At 48.1% G+C, this 17,342-nt stretch overlaps 1 protein-coding gene across 6 annotated transcripts in view; it reads right to left on the bottom strand.

The window, feature by feature from the left end:
- Positions 1 to 15,851, bottom strand: part of LOC147024143 (uncharacterized) — a 77,914-nt gene extending 62,063 nt beyond the window's left edge. For 2 of the 6 annotated variants that reach the window (XM_085883757.1, XM_085883760.1), the window contains exons 1-3: positions 15,327 to 15,767; positions 10,181 to 10,245; positions 2,905 to 3,364 (exon numbers count right to left, since the gene is read on the bottom strand). In XM_085883757.1, the coding sequence (XP_085739883.1) occupies positions 2,905 to 3,364; positions 10,181 to 10,245; positions 15,327 to 15,729 (928 nt within the window). In that variant the 5' untranslated portion in view covers positions 15,730 to 15,767. Of the gene's footprint in view, positions 1 to 2,904; positions 3,385 to 10,180; positions 10,246 to 14,057; positions 14,891 to 15,326 lie in introns of those variants that run through there. The other 4 variants (XM_085883763.1, XM_085883758.1, XM_085883762.1 and 1 more) reach the window with 4 other exon arrangements.
- Between the last annotated feature and the right edge of the window lie 1,491 nt (positions 15,852 to 17,342).

The following is a 17,342-nucleotide window of genomic DNA, read 5'->3' as shown; positions in this document are numbered from 1 at the left end:
ATACATATATACATACATATACATATATATATATATATATATATATATATATATATATATATATATATACATATATTGTTGTGGTTTCTCACCACTCCGGCGTGCGAGCGACCGCTTTTAACTAATCGCCGCCGCGCGCCCACCGGGCGTGGCAAACCTAGTCGCAGCTTTCGGATCTATGCCGAAATCCAGCTCCGGGTATGTTTTTAATCACACCGTAAATCAGCCAACTATTCTGTCCACACGCGACAGGGTCCGATCGCCGAATTGTCGATTTACCTAAGTATGCACGCAGACAGAAATGCCAGGGATTTACACCTCAATGGGACCTGCTTGGAAACGAGGGCTTCAGCAGCTCGCTCCGTTTGCGATTTGCCAAGCGGTGTATATCGCCAAGCCCCGCCGGATCCGATTACTTTATCGGCTATTTAAAAGCCAGCTATATCCCGAACGCAATGACGGCAGTTCAATTGAGTGAAAGGACGCAACGAACAGGTAAACATTCACACGTAAGCAGTCATACATGTATGCAATCAAACACGTATGCAATCAAGTAGTCAATAAAGCAATGTAGGAATAATATATATTTCCCCGCAATAATATATATGTATCCGTGTATAATAAATGTGCTTGTTTAAATGTAACCCATTCGTCGTGTCCTTTTTCCCCGATTGAACTGCTATCTTGCTCGCGGAATAGTAGTTGGTTTTTGAATACCGATAAAAGAATCGGGTCCGGCGATAATACCTGCTCGGTTATCCCAGAACGGAACGAAAACAGGCCTTCGCCGAGGTACAGTCCCTCAGTAGGTTACCCGCATGAATACTAAGGTATATTGTTATATTTCAATAAAGCAATGTAGGAATGAGCAAGACAAAGAACTACAACCATTCCATTTTTATGTACACAATCACTTAACAGTTCATTACTTGACGGACAAGGCACCACGACATTCATACAAAGAAAAACCCCAGGAAAGGAAAGGGGCAGACTGGACCCGTAGGCCTTTAATATTCATGGAGCTGTGGAGACCGCAAGAGCTCCGAGAGGCCATGCTGGTTACCTGCCACCTTCGTGGTGACTCGCTGGTTGACCCTCGACGTTTCGTCGACACAGCAGTTGGCGCTGCGCGACTTGGTTGGCCCAGGCCCCGCCGTTCGGGCCGAGCCGACGACGCCTCCGAGGAACGAACGGGCCTTTTCCCTTTCGAGAGTTGATGCTCTTTTAAGAGCCCGCCCGTTCCTCAGCGTTGGCGACCTCTCTCCGGCTTTCTCCACCTTCCCGCAGTTCGCGCGGCAGGGCAGGCTTGGCTGCGCTCCGACGACCCCGACTGCCCTCCACTGGACTCGAACCTTGGCAGGCTGCTGGCTTCCTCCGACTCGACGCCAGCTCGACTCCAGACTTCCACTCTCTGCAGCTCCCCGACAGACTGCTTGCTTGGCGTTCAGCGCGCCTTTATATGGGGTCCGTGAGTGCGTTTGATCTCTCACCTCTCACCCCCCCCCCCCCCCCGCTGGCTCCGACCCTTTTGCGATTATGATCCGATCTCTTCGCGAAACGCGGAGAGAGCGGACGTGGGTAAAATAATCAACCACGCGGACGTTGCAGGAATCATCGGCTCCCGCCCCAAGAAGGGAGTCCCGCGTCTGGTGGCAGAGATGTTGTTCGTTGGGATTCGACGTTGCTGATGAAAAGATGGCGGCGCAATGGAGATGAAGGTGAGGCGATGTGTGTTTGTGGAGATATTGTTGAGGAGATGGTGAAGAGATGTCGTGGTTGGCGCTGTAGTTGGGATGGCGTGGTTGTTGAGAGGCGGATGTGGTTGTTGAAGTCGTGGTTGTTCCAAAATAAAGATAGCAAAAGAATAATGGCTGACTCGAAGATCACAGCCCGGTTACACGAATAAATCCCTTGAAACATCGGTGGGGAAATCTAATCTGAGCACACACTTATCGACATAACTGATCTCTGGGAAGCCTGAATGGTGTTCTGTGAATTTCCACAACCGTAACAACACACACACACACACACACACACACACACACACACACACACACACACACACACACACACACACACACACACACACACACACACACACACACACAGTGAATGTGTCGATGGATATGCTTCAGCTCAAATTAGATGTCAACCATTCTTGCGTTCAATCTCAATGAAAGGTCACATGAGAGAGAGAACACGAGAGAGAAGAGAGATAAGTCGAAGAGAGACATCAGATGCTGCCAACTCCAGTTATGATCTGCAAAATGAGTTTCAAGACATGACCCTTGATCTGTTGATCCCAAGATTGAGTCAGTTAAATTTTGTATAACATTCATCACTTGTGCCACATTTGGTTGAACTCTTTTTAGTGGTTCACAAGTTACGATGGTAACAAAAATAAATTAAATCATAAAAAATAAAATGAAATAACAGACGGACGGATGGACGAACAATCTCAAAACAATCTCTCTGTGCCTTTACCTACGGAGGCAAAGAAACTAAAAAGGCATCGGTATGCTTTACATGAAGTCTCTCTATCGAGTGCAACCTGTAGCTGCTGGTTGCATCATTGGTTGGGATGCGGCTATGCCGCTGATACAGTGTCCCCCTTACCAGTGCACTGGTGCTCATTTTATTCACCTCGGAAGGATGACAGGCTGAGTCAACCTCCTGGTGTATTTTAATTCAGCGGCAAACAGGGCTTAAACTCAGGACCCTCGGATCCCAAGCCGCCACCCGAACCACAAAGCCAACACCAGGCTTTATACAGAAAGTATAAGGACATTGTAGATAATGGACAAACACAACGATATTATTGTACATGATATTAGAACATGGACTCCCAGCACCATTAGCCAAAGGTTTAGATGGGAAGAATAATGGGCCAACCCATTAACCTACCAGATTCTGGAGTAATGTTTTCCTTTTGGGATGGAAGGGTGTATCCATCCATGGTCTCAATCCCATATGTGCCATTAGTACTGCTGAGCCTTTCACTTGTGTCTCCATACGTTGCAGGACCACTTTGCAGGGAAACGAGCTTTTGTGCACAGTTGGTAAGCTCCTGGCCCAATGCAAGCAGCATGGAGTGCAGCACATCCACTGGCACAAAGCCTGCAGAGCAGGAGCCTCGGGTCTCCCAGTTGGACTCCACAAAGCAGCGAAGCTCAGCATATATGGCAAAGGGTAATTTCTGTCTGGCAAGGGAGAAAAGCTCAGCTCTCACAGAGGCTGGCTCGGCACAGGCACGGAGACTCTCATAGCACTCAATGCCCAGCTCCCTAATCACTGCTTGGGCAGTCTCCCGTCTGAGACCATGATCCTGCAGCCAGGTCGAGAAGGATTCCATTTCATCCACAGCCTGCCAGGCACACACCACACCTGTTTACATTGCTACTGGTCCTGCTATCACGATCACAGAAGTGAAAAAATAAAATAAACCCACAGTATGATGTATGCAATTCACAACAATAAGAATGCCGATTGATGGCAGTTAACAGAAAACCCAAGAAGTAATTAAAAATAAAAAACTTGCAACATTATAATCTCAAAAAATAAAAATAAAAAATCTATTCAAATAAAAATGAAAATAAAGGTTCCATTTAATTTGTGTCTTCCACTCGACGGTGTGGCAATTAAAATCCATGTTTTTGGGGAATTGCAACGACACTGGATGTTTGGTTAAGCTTGGCCGTATCTGGGTCAACGGAGAGCAAATAGCCATGTCCACCAAGTTTTGTCCGGATCCGTCCACAACTTTGATATATCGTGCTGTGCAAAGTTTTTGGCCCCGTCTCTCAATAATGAATAATCACTGAAGAAATTCTCGTATCCGGATCAGTGTCTGGATCTTCACCAAAATGTAATCAATTCGTCATTGTCACACACCGAACCTGTCCTCCAAAATTCAAACAAATCCATTGACAACTTTTTGAGATATCCTATGCAAAAACACAGACAGACAGAAGTGAAAGCATAAACTCCGTCCATCACAATGGTGGAAGTAATAACAGCAATGATAAAGCATAATATTGTAAAGAATTTCGGTCTGCCCGGCGTGCGATCAGCCACGTAACTCGAATCGCGACCGCGTCGCCCACCGGAACGGACAATTCAGTCGTGACCCTCCTTGGAACTACCGCCAGGAGCTAGTCAAGGGTGGGTCTTTCGACCACACCACAATCGTGCCAATCGGCCACCCGCGCAGGATAGGGTTGTTCGCCAAACTCAACCGACCTAAGTACCTGCGCGAGTAGTTAACCGGGCGATCGTACCTCGCCGCTGGCCGGCCTAGGACACGAACCGCTTAAGCGATCCGTTCCGTGCTTCAGTGATAACCGAGCGGTGTTATCGCTGACCCCGACAGATGTGATTCTATTTACTGGGTGCTTACACCCTTCTACCAATTCCTTCCGTGATGCAAGATGGAACTTTCAAACAAGGGAAAGGACGCAACGAAACGGGGAACAGTTCAACAAGCACATTTATTTCACACTCAGACAAGGCACGTATTTTACAGCCATACAGAAAATCATGCACATATAACAGTGAAAGCAATGAAAGCAAGCAAAGGCAGAGTTAAAACCGAATATTTATTCACACAATTGCTTAAACAGTTTTACTTCACAAGACGGTGCCAGCACATGCATTTACACAAAAGCAAAGGAAAAAGCCACCCTCAAAGGCAAGGCTGGCAGACAGTTCCGTGAACCAAATGTGCGTGGAACCTGGATGAGCGACCAGGTCCACGAGACTGAAGGGTCTTACCCGCGTCTTCGTGGCGTGATGGCGTGCAAGCCGCAATGTCAGCGTATCCGCGCCGGACTTTGTGCCCCTGGCGTGGCCGGTGAGCTCTCTCCGGCGTTCTCCGCGCAGGCACGTGTTTCACCTTCGGCACCACGGTTGGGGAGGGGAACGGACGGGGTTACCGGCGCTTTCTTAGCGCGGAGCTCGGTAAGGGAGAGGGGAATTGCTGACGCTCCATCCAACGATTTGACGCTCTGGACCGCACTGGCTCCGGCGAACTCCTCCTGGTTGTGGCCTCCACTACGCCCCTTCTCTGGCGGCAGTCCCCACTCAGCCCTCTGGTTCGCCTCTGAGCCCTCCTCCGCATCCCTGCTCCACTCAGCAACTCGCCCTCCTCGCCCCTCAACTTCGACCTGAGCTCCAAGCTCCTTCCTCTCCGTCGATCGGCCCCCGTCTGCCTTAAGGCTTCAGCGCCGAGCTCAGTCTCCTTCCTCCGATCGACCCCGACTGCCTTTCCCCGTCTGCTTCGAGCTCCATCTCCCGACTCTGCCCCACCGACGCTGCCACTGCTCGAGCTGCGTTGTGCTCACGCTTATATAGGCCGGTGGAGGAGTGCATATGTAAATTTGTGGATCACAGCGGGTTTGGAGGCGGGGCTACACCACCTGATGCTCAGCCATTGGACGGATGAAAAGTGGGCGTGAATGATTCCTGATCAGATTTCTTCTTCGAAAGGATCCCATTCACAACCCATGGCACAACGTTCGGTAGAAAGGCGAAGGTGGTGGGAGTTTGCTGTGGTGGTTTGGGAAGGGTGTTGGTGGTGGCGATTTGGTTGTTGGCGGGCGTCGTTTGAGAATGGAGGTCAGGCGATGTTTGGGGAGTGGGGTTGTGGAGGTGAAGGGGCGAAGGTGGTGGTGGTTTGGTGTAGTTGTTTGGGGGTGTCGTTGGTGGTGGCAATTTGGTTGTTGGGGGATGATTGGTCCAAAATAATGATAGAGAAAAGAAAAACGGCTAACTCAAAGGATCACAGCCCTGTGAACACGGAAATTTCCTTTAAACAACGGTGGGGAACTATCTGCACATAAACTTAGCGTCATAACTGATCTAAGGACCCTTTATGGTGTATTGCGAATTTCCACAACCGTAACAATATTATTATTTCAAAACAATATAAAAACGAATAATATCTCCCCCCTCCCCAAGGGGTTTTGCCTCCTTGGACAAACGTCGTGTGAACACGTAAAAAATAGCTTCTCGTGACGTTTTGTGGGACACTCCGACTGGAAGTAAAAAAATATGTATATATAATAAACCACAAACTTGTACAATTACATTTTTAAACAGTCGCTGCTGCTGTTTAACACCAAACCGAAAGGGAAGAAACCCAACGTTACAGGAGGCACCATACGCTTATCGTGTCTCCCACAGACTAACGGACCCGAGCTTATTAACCTCCGCTATCGAAGATCGGAGGTTACCGTTTTCACCCCTTTCTGTTTGTTACTTACGAAATCTAAAGATATCGTAAGTATATTGATGACTTCCGTTTGTTTGTTTGTTTGTAGGCACGATAACTCAAGAACGGAAGAAGCCACCAATGTCGAATTACACCAGGTGATACAGGAGGGTGATGGCAAGTGCTGATTAGATTTTGGTCAAAATCAGTCAAAGGTCAAGTCACAGTGAGGTCAAACATAATTCCGTAAATTCATGTGGAGAAATGGAGTATTTTTGCTTCGCTCGACGTTACGAGTTCGTTTTAACTTCGATTTTAATTCTGTTTTCGGTTTTTGCGATCGCTTAGGACGCTTAAAACTCGGTTGTCGAAATTCTGGTAAAAATCGGATGTTTTGGAGACGTTTTAAAATTGTATAAAAAATATTTCACTCGCCGCGTCACGGGTCGTCCCATGATGCAGTGCGCTCGAGCAGACGCGTCGTTGAGTGACGTTAAGGTATAATATAATTGCGTGGAGAAATGGAGATTTTTGCTTCGGTCGACGTTACGATTTTTGATGGTTTGATACAGAATCATCGTAGAAACTTCTGGTTTGCGTCGCTACCTTCTCGAGAGACAGCTTTTATTAGACAAGGTCAGAGGTCAAGTTGACGATTTCGTAAGTACCAGTCTATGACTGCTTGTTTGTTTGTTTGTGAACAGTATTACGGAAAAACTCCTCGACGGATTTCGACGAAACCTGGTGGGGAGATTAGGTATGGTCTTAGGATCATGCCATTAGATTTTGGACTTGGTCCAAAATCCAATATGGCCGCTATGGTGGCCATTTTGAAAAAATATTTGAATTTTTATTTTTTTGCATTTCTACATGTTTTAAGTGATTTCCAACCCCCCCCCCCCCCAAAAAAAAGTTGTTGGAGGAAAAAAAATTTTTGCAACCTTTTTTTTCAACAAAATTTCGATTTTTTTTTTTTGCATTTCTTCATGTTATAAGTGATTTCCAACAAAAAAACATGCCAAAATTATAATTACGGCTGATTTTGGAACTTCAGGTGGATATACCCACGTAAAATCAATTTCTGTCTCAAGGAATCCAGTTATGACGAATGAATTGAGTATGTAAAAGTTAAAAGTAAAAGGGAAAGTTGCAAACTATAACTCTGTGAGCACTGTTGACGTCAAATTGAATGAATAGGATATCAGCTTCACTTGAGTGACCTCGCAGTATTGGTGGAGGAGGTTTTGCACTCCACCGAGTGCTCCCCCTCTAGTTTCTCCTGTAATCTACATACCCCCAGAGAGGACAATAACAGAACCTTTCCTGCTGCTCCCATAGAGAGTGGGTGCACTGGTATAATAAATGTGAAAAGCAGTTAAGTGTCACTCGTATCATAAAGCAAAGCTGCGAAGAAACTGCATTCCACTCACACACAAAACACAATAGCATACACATACACTCAGTCAAGATTCAAGTACTCAGTGAGGCTGCCGCAATTGCAGTATGTTGTAATAAAATTGGAGGAGAGCAATTCAGCAAGCCAAGAAGATTGATTCATTTTCCCCGTTTTTGTTGATTGTTGACACAATTCGCCCTCACTTTGGCGAGAAAACCTCGTGTGATTTTGGGCCTCCAAATCTGACCTCAAGTTGCTTTTTGATTGACTAGAAACTGTGACTTTCGACTCAAGCCACTGAGGTACCCACGCCTGACAAACCTGATTTTGCCTGGTGGAAGGGTAACTCCTCACCCACCCCTCAAAGGACAAGGTCAGAACATTTCCCAAACTCCCAGTTCTCATCAAGTATGCTCCCATCGTTTCTCCCACTCCTACCTTACCTACTAAGTGCTTGAACTTCAGAAAAGCTCATTGGGAGATGTTATCTGATCTAACAATGAAAGCAGGAAACTCACTCCCTGCTCCCGACTCTGAGGATGTTGATGCCGGCTTTGCTGCCTTTGGCCAATCTATTATGGCAATTTCCAAGAGGTGCATCCCTCATGATCATCGGAAGGTGTACATTTCCTGGATGGGATCCCAAATGTGAGCGCTTGCACAACACGGTCAAGACCGCACGAGCAATGAAGAGGAAAGCACTGCTGCAGCTGAACTCGAGTCCAGACTCAATGAGGCTCGCATATCCAGATGGCAGGAAACATTAACAACCATCAACTTCACTCACTCCAGCCAGAGAGCATGGAAAATGGTGATCCGCCTTTCTGGCAGATCAGTGAAGACGCCAGCATACCCAGCGTCCCCTGACTGCACAGCAAGAATTCTCATCAGCAATGGCCACCACCCCAAATGAGACAGAGCATTTTCCTGCAAAGTAAATGACAAACTGAAGGACTTCTCGACAGTACAATCTTGCTGACCGTGGATTGGCTGTTGACCTCAGTACAAAGGAATTCAAGTTTGTCCTGGAAAGCTTGAAATGTGGGAAAGCAACCAGACCCGATAACATTCATGCAGAGCAGTTGAAGACACTGGCTTAGTCAGGTGCTTCATATGTCCTACTGCCTCTCCTCACTTAGGATTCCAAAGCTCTGGAAGAGGGCCAAGGTTGTAACCACCCTAAACGCCAACAAGCCCAGAGACAGTCCAGAGAGTCACAGGCCGATATCGCTTCTATCTGTCCCATTCAAGGTCCTTGAGAGGCTCATCTGTAAGAGGACAAAACCACTTGTTGAGGCAGCACTCGTACCAGAAGAAGCAAGCTTCAGGAAGAATCGGAGCACTGAAGATCAGATTCTAGCTGCAACTGACCTTGTTGAGACTGCCTTTGAATCAAACCAGAATTGTGGGGCTGTCTTCTTTGATTTGTCTTCAGCTGCATATGACGCAGTGTGGCACCATGGCCTGCTTCGGAAGCTGCAGGAGATACTACAGGAACACCACTTAGTCCACTTTATCTAAATCTTGATCTTCAACCCGCTGCTTCAGAGTCTACCTTTACGGACAAACCAGCAGAACCTGCAGCCTCAAGAATGGAGTTTCGCAGGGGTCAGTCTTTGCGGCCTTGCAGTTCAATGTGAACACACCAGACCTACCCGAGACGAGAAGTACCAAACTTGCCTACACCGATGACCATGCAATCCTGCATCCGAGAAAGTTATTTGAGGAAGTTGAGGCCACTCTTAGACGTGACGTTGCTTCTCAGGCCTGTGACCACCAAGGGCGCCGACATCTCAACGTCCAGAGGTCAGCCTTACTCTGTTTTCCACTTTCAGAACAGTAACGCAGACAGGCAGCGAGAAGTCAAGTTTAATAATATCCGACTTCCCTTCACACATGTTCCTACCTACAATGGTGTGCAAATGGACTGGTCCCTGACCTTCAGGCAGCATGCAGAGATGGTAGGAGGGAAAACAGCTGTGAGAGTTAACCTTATCTGCAGAGAAGTTGGGCAATGACTGGGGAGCCGATTTCCCCACTTACGCACCTTGCCTTGGTACGTGCCCCTGCAGAATACTGTATGTCCACATGGGGAAGGAACCACCACAAGAAGAAGGTAGATGTGCAACAAAACTTTTATTTAAGGGTCATCGGTGGATGCCTTCACCCGACTCCCAGTCATTACGGGCATCCATCCCAATCACATTAGACAAGCAGGCCTCAATGCATTTTGGAACCCCGACCCCTTGCAGAAGTAGTTCAAAAGAAGATCTACCCCACCTCAACCCCCCCCCCCCCGATTCTCCCCCCACCACGACCCAAAAAGAATGAAGAGCCACAAGCCCTTCACGAGAATAGCTCAAACTGATATCACAGTAGATGATGGCCTGAACAAACACATGTGGCAGATGAAGCAATGGCGTACCTACCAACCCAGCTGCCGTCTACACCTTCCCTGTTCCACCAAGCCCCTGGTTGTGATCTGCCTAGGAAGGAATGGTGTCGCCTTAACCGGCGCTGAACGGGCGTTGGCAGATTCCATCACAACATGTTCTCCTGGGACCTTGCTGACTCACCCGACCGCGAATGTGGCCTCTCCCAGACCGCAGATCATCTTGTGCAAGACTGCCCCATACATCGCCTAGAGGGAGGATGGCAAGAACTGCAGCACCTGACCACAAGGACCAGCTAACTTAACATGAAAAACCAAATTACTCAGAAACACGACAAAAAAAAGACGACTGACATTCTCGATTTAGGCTACCTACCCACGGCTATGACATTCTGAGGAGTCATTAACCTCGCCCCTTATAGAAAGGACAGGAAAGGCTATTCCAGTGAGAGTGACATGGACGGACACATGCGCGCACACAAACTGGGGTGGCAGAGAGAGGGGGGCAAGCACATATGGAACTGTGGGGGAGAGACACGGATTAGGGGGGGAGGGATGGAGCGGCGAAACGCACAGGAGGACGGGGCATATGAACAGGACATACGGATAGGGTGGGGGGGAGACATGCATACAGGATACAGGACAGGGGGAGCACATGCAGATGGGAGGGGGCACACTGCCTGGGGGGGGGAGGCGGGAGACACGTGTTCGGTGGGGGGGGCACCGAAGGGGTCGGGCACACCACACAATTTAATAAAAATGCAACAAACACCAAGTACAGCATCACAAAACTCACAATCATCTGGAGTGATCAAGGCAGGTATATTTTCAGCTTCCTCCGAGTAATAATCAGAACAACATGTACGAGTATACCACAAGCCTATATAAATTACAAACAATTCCAAAACAGTGATCAATTATACCTTGTACTGCGACTCTTAGTCAGTCAATCATTACTTGGAGAGAGAGAGCCAACATGCCGAAGAAAACAACAACTGGCAGATACAGGATTTCATAAACAGCAGTATGATCTCAAAATTCACACTATGTTTGTATTAAAACACCAAACAATAAAATATAGTTCATCTCAATATTGATGCGAAACTCAACAACCTCTCCAGGGTGCCGGTGCTGCCGAAACAGTCTCGTGACGAGGAATACACTGGGCAGTTTGCCATTGCCTTTCCAGTGGTGATAAAGAGAGATGGGGTGGAGGCAGGAGGGGGAGGGGGAGGGGGACTTTGACCAACCGATGACATCATCCATGGTAACAAAACATCCAAACATGTAAAACTACATATTTTGTAGATGGACATAGAGAAAAACGTGACCCATCCATAGGATGGGTACTGTGCTATCTATAAATAATTAATTAGTCAGGAGGTCACCAGGGACATTGCCGAGAGTTTTTTTTTTTTTAGAAGTTATGTTCACGTTCGCTTTAATATGCATTATACACCCTGCGAAAATTCCTATGTGGGAGGTGGGAGAGGAAGGGGAGTGGGAGTGGGGTAGGAAGTGGTGGGGTGGGAGTCTGGCCGGAAGGGGGTGTTGCCCGGCAACGCTGGGTACCTTTACTCGTTGGAAATAAAGGCGCACGTAGTGATTTAAAGAGAAGATTCTCTGTATTCGCCACAACATACGTTGAGCTGAAGGTTTCCCACAATACCATGAAGGTGCCACGTTCGTAAACAAAGACGATTCGTCTGTGAGGACTCGCTTATCGATTCACAGATGGTAAAACACGGCAATCACCGTGATGGAGGACGGAAGGAAGGAAGGAAGGAAGGAAGGACGTAATGACGGAAGGAAGGAATGACGGAATGACAGACGGACAGAAGGAAGGACGGCCGGAAAGAAAGAAGGACGGCCGGACGGGAAGAAGGAAGGACGGGAAGAAGGCAGAAGGACGGACGGAAGGCAGAAGGACGGACGGAAGGCAGAAGGACGGACGGAAGGCAGAAGGACGGACGGAAGGCAGAAGGACGGACGGAAGGCAGAAGGACGGACGGAAGGCAGAAGGACGGACGGAAGGCAGAAGGACGGACGGAAGGCAGAAGGACGGACGGAAGGCAGAAGGACGGACGGAAGGCAGAAGGACGGACGGAAGGCAGAAGGACGGACGGAAGGCAGAAGGACGGACGGAAGGCAGAAGGACGGACGGAAGGCAGAAGGACGGACGGAAGGCAGAAGGAAGGACGGAAGGCAGAAGGAAGGACGGAAGGCAGAAGGAAGGACGGAAGGCAGAAGGAAGGACGGAAGGCAGAAGGAAGGACGGAAGGCAGAAGGAAGGACGGAAGGCAGAAGGAAGGACGGAAGGCAGAAGGAAGGACGGAAGGCAGAAGGAAGGACGGAAGGCAGAAGGAAGGACGGAAGGCAGAAGGAAGGACGGAAGGCAGAAGGAAGGACGGAAGGCAGAAGGAAGGACGGAAGGCAGAAGGAAGGACGGAAGGCAGAAGGAAGGACGGAAGGCAGAAGGAAGGACGGAAGGCAGAAGGAAGGACGGAAGGCAGAAGGAAGGACGGAAGGCAGAAGGAAGGACGGAAGGCAGAAGGAAGGACGGAAGGCAGAAGGAAGGACGGAAGGCAGAAGGAAGGACGGAAGGCAGAAGGAAGGACGGAAGGCAGAAGGACGGACGGCAGAAGGAAGGGACGGCAGAAGGAAGGGACGGCAGAAGGAAGGGACGGCAGAAGGAAGGGACGGCAGAAGGAAGGGACGGCAGAAGGAAGGGACGGCAGAAGGAAGGGACGGCAGAAGGAAGGGACGGCAGAAGGAAGGGACGGCAGAAGGAAGGGACGGCAGAAGGAAGGGACGGAAGGAAGGAAGGGACGGCAGGAAGGAAGGGACGGCAGGAAGGAAGGGACGGCAGAAGGAAGGGACGGCAGAAGGAAGGGACGGCAGAAGGAAGGGACGGCAGAAGGAAGGGACGGCAGAAGGAAGGGACGGCAGAAGGAAGGGACGGAAGGAAGGAAGGGACGGAAGGAAGGAAGGAAGGACGGAAGGAAGGAAGGACGGACAGAATGAAGGAATGACGGAAGGAAGCATGGAAGGACAGAATGAAGGAATGACGGACGGATGGAATAACGGACGGAAGGAAGGCAGGAAGGACGGAAAGGACGGAAGAAAGGGACAGAAGGAAAGGACGGAAGGATGGACGGAAGGATGGACGGAAGGATGGACGGAAGGATGGAAGGAAGGAAGGACGGAAGGAAGGACGGAAGGAAGGACGGGAAGAATGAAGGACGGGAAGAAGGAAGGACGGGAAGAAGGAAGGACGGGAAGAAGGAAGGACGGGAAGAAGGAAGGACGGGAAGAAGGAAGGACGGGAAGAAGGAAGGACGGGAAGAAGGAAGGACGGGAAGAAGGAAGGACGGGAAGAAGGAAGGAAGGAAAGAAAGAAGGAAGGAAGGACAGACGAACGGACGGACGGACAGAATGAAGGAATAATGGAAGGATGGAAGGAAGGAAGGATGGAAAGACGGGACGGAAGGAAGGAAGGACGGAAGGAAGGACGGGACAGAAGGACGGAAGGACAGAAGGACAGAAGGAAGGACGGAAGGACAGAAGGAAGGAAGGACGGAAGGAAGGAAGGACGGAAGGAAGGAAGGACGGAAGGAAGGAAGGACGGAAGGAAGGACGGAAGGAAGGAAGGACGGAAGGAAGGAAGGACGGAAGGAAGGAATTCATATGCTGTTGAAGATGAAGAACGGCTTGGTGGAGATTAACAAGGTCCAAGTGTTTAAAAACAGGGTGATGCAAGAAGTCGAACGTGTCTGCGCTTTTCCCGAGATTTGATCGACCACCTGGTTGGGACTCAGACAGCGTTTCCTTCCACGGACACTCCATCACTGGAACGAGCTTCCACCAATCATGTCCCTCTTCATTCGAGCCGTTTAAAACACAGTTACATCAGATCGAATTTCCATGTCGTCAGGACCTGTGACGCTGCATCATCATCATAATAATGAAGAGGAAGAAGAGGACGAAGAAGAAGAAGAAGAAGATAATGACTCACTCATTATATAAACACCGACAAGGTCCGTGTCCAACACTCCACTTACATTGAACATGTGGACGTTGATTGAAGACCATTGTTTCCGAGTTGAGCCTTGCTCGGCTCGGTCAGGAACATCCTTGACCGCCGACCGAGCTCGCACCGTGTTCGCCGAACCGAATCGTTCACCGGCGGCCCTGTGGTCCGAGGATTTGGAATGCTTCGTCATGTCGTCCTTCTTGGGTTTGACGGCTTCCTTGCCGCAGGTAAAGACGTTACTTTTCTTCGCTTCCACGCACAAGTTACAGAGGAGCAGGTTTCTGTCTTTGTTGAACCGGAGCCAGGGAAACTCTGTGAACCACGCGGCCTGCACGGTCCTCCGAACATCTCGGTTGTACTTCGTCTTCTTCGCCGCCGGTGGTGATTTTTTTGCTGATGTTTTTGATTTGTTTTTCGTACTGGATCGCGTCCAAGTCGAACAACTGACGGACGGTCGTTTCGCCGCGTCGGACGCCATTTTTGAAGGAAAGGTCGCGCAAAGGCTCACGGGATAGGTCGAGCTCCTCGACTCGGCCAATCAGAGAGCGGTTTGACGACAAGCGCGGGGCGTGTCACGCGCCGGGAATGAATCGTCGTGTGGCGCCAAATATCATTTTCCTCTTTCTCACAGACGCGAAGAGGAGGAGCCGACAGGGAAGATCGAAGCCCCAAAACACAATGGATAAAGGGACGACACCCGCACCGACAAACTACATTGTACAGTGTACCAATAATCCGACGGTATTCACACGGAGATTCAAAACGATCACAATAAACGTTCTTCCTCTCACGTCCGAGACATTTTGCGAACTGTCCTTCACATTATTTTTTTTTGATTATTATTTCACGGAAAACCAAAGCAATAAGATTCTGTGAGACCATAATTAGTTTTGGATACTTTCAGAAGCCCAAATGATGACACGCCTTTACTTGACGAGATTATTTGGCCCGCGATGTATAAAGCTGTGGAGCAACCACGCCATCTCGGGACGCCATTTTTTTTTGTCTCAGGCCTCTTCTTCTTCAATTACAAAGAGCACTGAAACGTGACGTAGCTTACCGAGTCGTGATGGACACAAAATTTACGTTGAAAGTTTTTTTTTTTTTAACTTAATTGTTATCAGGTTTCACTTAAATCGCTAAGAAAACATTTCACCGATCAATATTAGATTTCGCTACAATCGGAAAAAAAAAATTTCGACCCAAAGCACCATAAAACGTACCACAGCCACGCTGCGGACACTCAGCTGATACACCTTGTGGTAACAAAGGACGAGTCGGTTGTAAAATGTCTTACCTTCTGCAGATTGCGAGTCTGCGCTTGTCCCAGGCTGAGGGATGATCCTTCCTTCGGGCCAGTTCCCCAACATCGCATCGAACACATCGTAATACTCGCTCGTTTTAAAGTCAGCGCCATTTTGCATGTTGTGACTTTTAATCCTTCTGTACTCCTGCTTCATTCGCTTCAACTTCTCTCGACATTGTTGTGCCGTTTTTTGAATGCCGATCTTGGCGAGCTCGTCCGATAAATTGCAGTACACCAATTCATTACGTCTGAATGTCCTTAATTGCTGCTGAACGCTTTCGTCCGTCCACAGCGTGACTAAGGCTCTCACTTGGTGCGCCTCCCAATACAACGTTTTAACCGTACCGGTGCTCACCGCACCGCGATCGGGAAACGTGTCCATGCTGTACGCCATCTTGCCGGCTTTCTTCGACGAACTGTACTTGCGTGATGACGTACGTGCGCCGTGCGTGATGACGTACGTGCGCGCTGCACGCTCAACGTCGATCGAACCGCTCATCGTGAAGAAATTCCAATCAGAAGGTGTACGTATTCGCTATTACTCCGAACATTTAATAAAAAATACTATTATATCGTTGAAGCGATATCATTGTTTATGCTGCCGACGTCATATCCGGTTCCGGCGCAGGAGCAATGTTTATTCATCGAAGTATTACGTACGCATCGAATATTTGTTGGAGTTTTCAACTTACAGAACAAAGTATGGAGGAGGAATGACAATCTTTGTGTGGACCGCAAAAGCTCTGTTACCTTTATATTTCGCTGGAAGCCTTGTCCAAAGCTGTTAGAGAATGAGTGTGCGAAGCCAAATATATCAAGGGAGCTAGGATTGGTGAAATGTGCTATGCTTGCAATGGATGCACAGTTGGAAAGTGCTGCAATGAGGAAAATGAACGAGCGAATGATCGCCATACTCGCAAGGATATCGCAGCAGCTGAAGGACAATAATATGGAATAGGCAAAGCCTAGAAGCGAACGTAGAATTCTTCTTACATTCGCTTCTGACTTTACCTATAACGTGTTCACGACTGTATACTTGCCAACTACACCGTGGTACGTGTAAGCGCCGCACAGCTGATGATTTTGACGCAATTTCCGGTTACTTCGGTCTGGATTCGGGATCAGCGATCAAATAATGTAAATCACGATTAAAAATTATTTTTTGATGATGCCGGAGATATCTTTATTAAAATTAACTTTGGGGAAAAAAATAATTGAATAAATAAATAAATACTTCCGGTCATGATCTCCCGGCATGCATCATTCCCCATGACAAAAACCTGAAGCAAAGGGGTCGTAGCCGACAACACGGATTCCAAATTGCCAGGGTATTGTGTTGTTGTTGTTGTTTCCTATTCTCTCATGTGCACACGTTGACTATGAAGCTGACAACGTTGGCTATAAGTGTAATTACCTTGACACAAAAACTGATAATGTCAAGTGAGTGATGTAAACAATGGGCCGACACCTCCTGAAACAGAGGATGAATATTCAATGATTGAGGACAATGTTCATCAGTATTTGTTTGGCTTCATCCAAAACAAAAACTGTGTTGTCATCCTGTGTCAGCATATTAACATTACTCGTGGGAACTCCTGCCCGGCAGGAGCACCTTTCTCGGCTCACCTTCGGTGGGTAATGTGCTGCGGCACATTCTTGGAAAAGTACTTGATAACTTTTGTCATTTTTTCAAATAAATTTGGTTGATAACATTACACTACATATCCCAAAGATAATGGAAGATAAATTGTAATACCAGCTACCACCAAAGGTGGCGCAATTTCACCCACGTCAATTCTGAAGTTTCGGTAGCATCCACATTTGCTCCATTACAGCAACATTCTTTAAGGAATGAATTTTCCCCCTAAATCGATCATTCTTTACTACTTGCACTGTGTCCAAACATTTCTGAAAATAAAAATGACCATTTTTTTTTTTTAAAGCAAAAACCATAGTTTTCCAAAATTACTACATTACTGTGACTTCATTACAACTCTTAACGAGACT

Source organism: Eptatretus burgeri, chromosome 6 (genome assembly GCF_056783735.1).
Source record: "Eptatretus burgeri isolate ZD-2024b chromosome 6, Ebu_testis_v1, whole genome shotgun sequence".
Lineage (NCBI taxonomy): Eukaryota > Metazoa > Chordata > Myxini > Myxiniformes > Myxinidae > Eptatretus > Eptatretus burgeri.
This window is presented reverse-complemented; position numbering and strand designations above follow the sequence as displayed.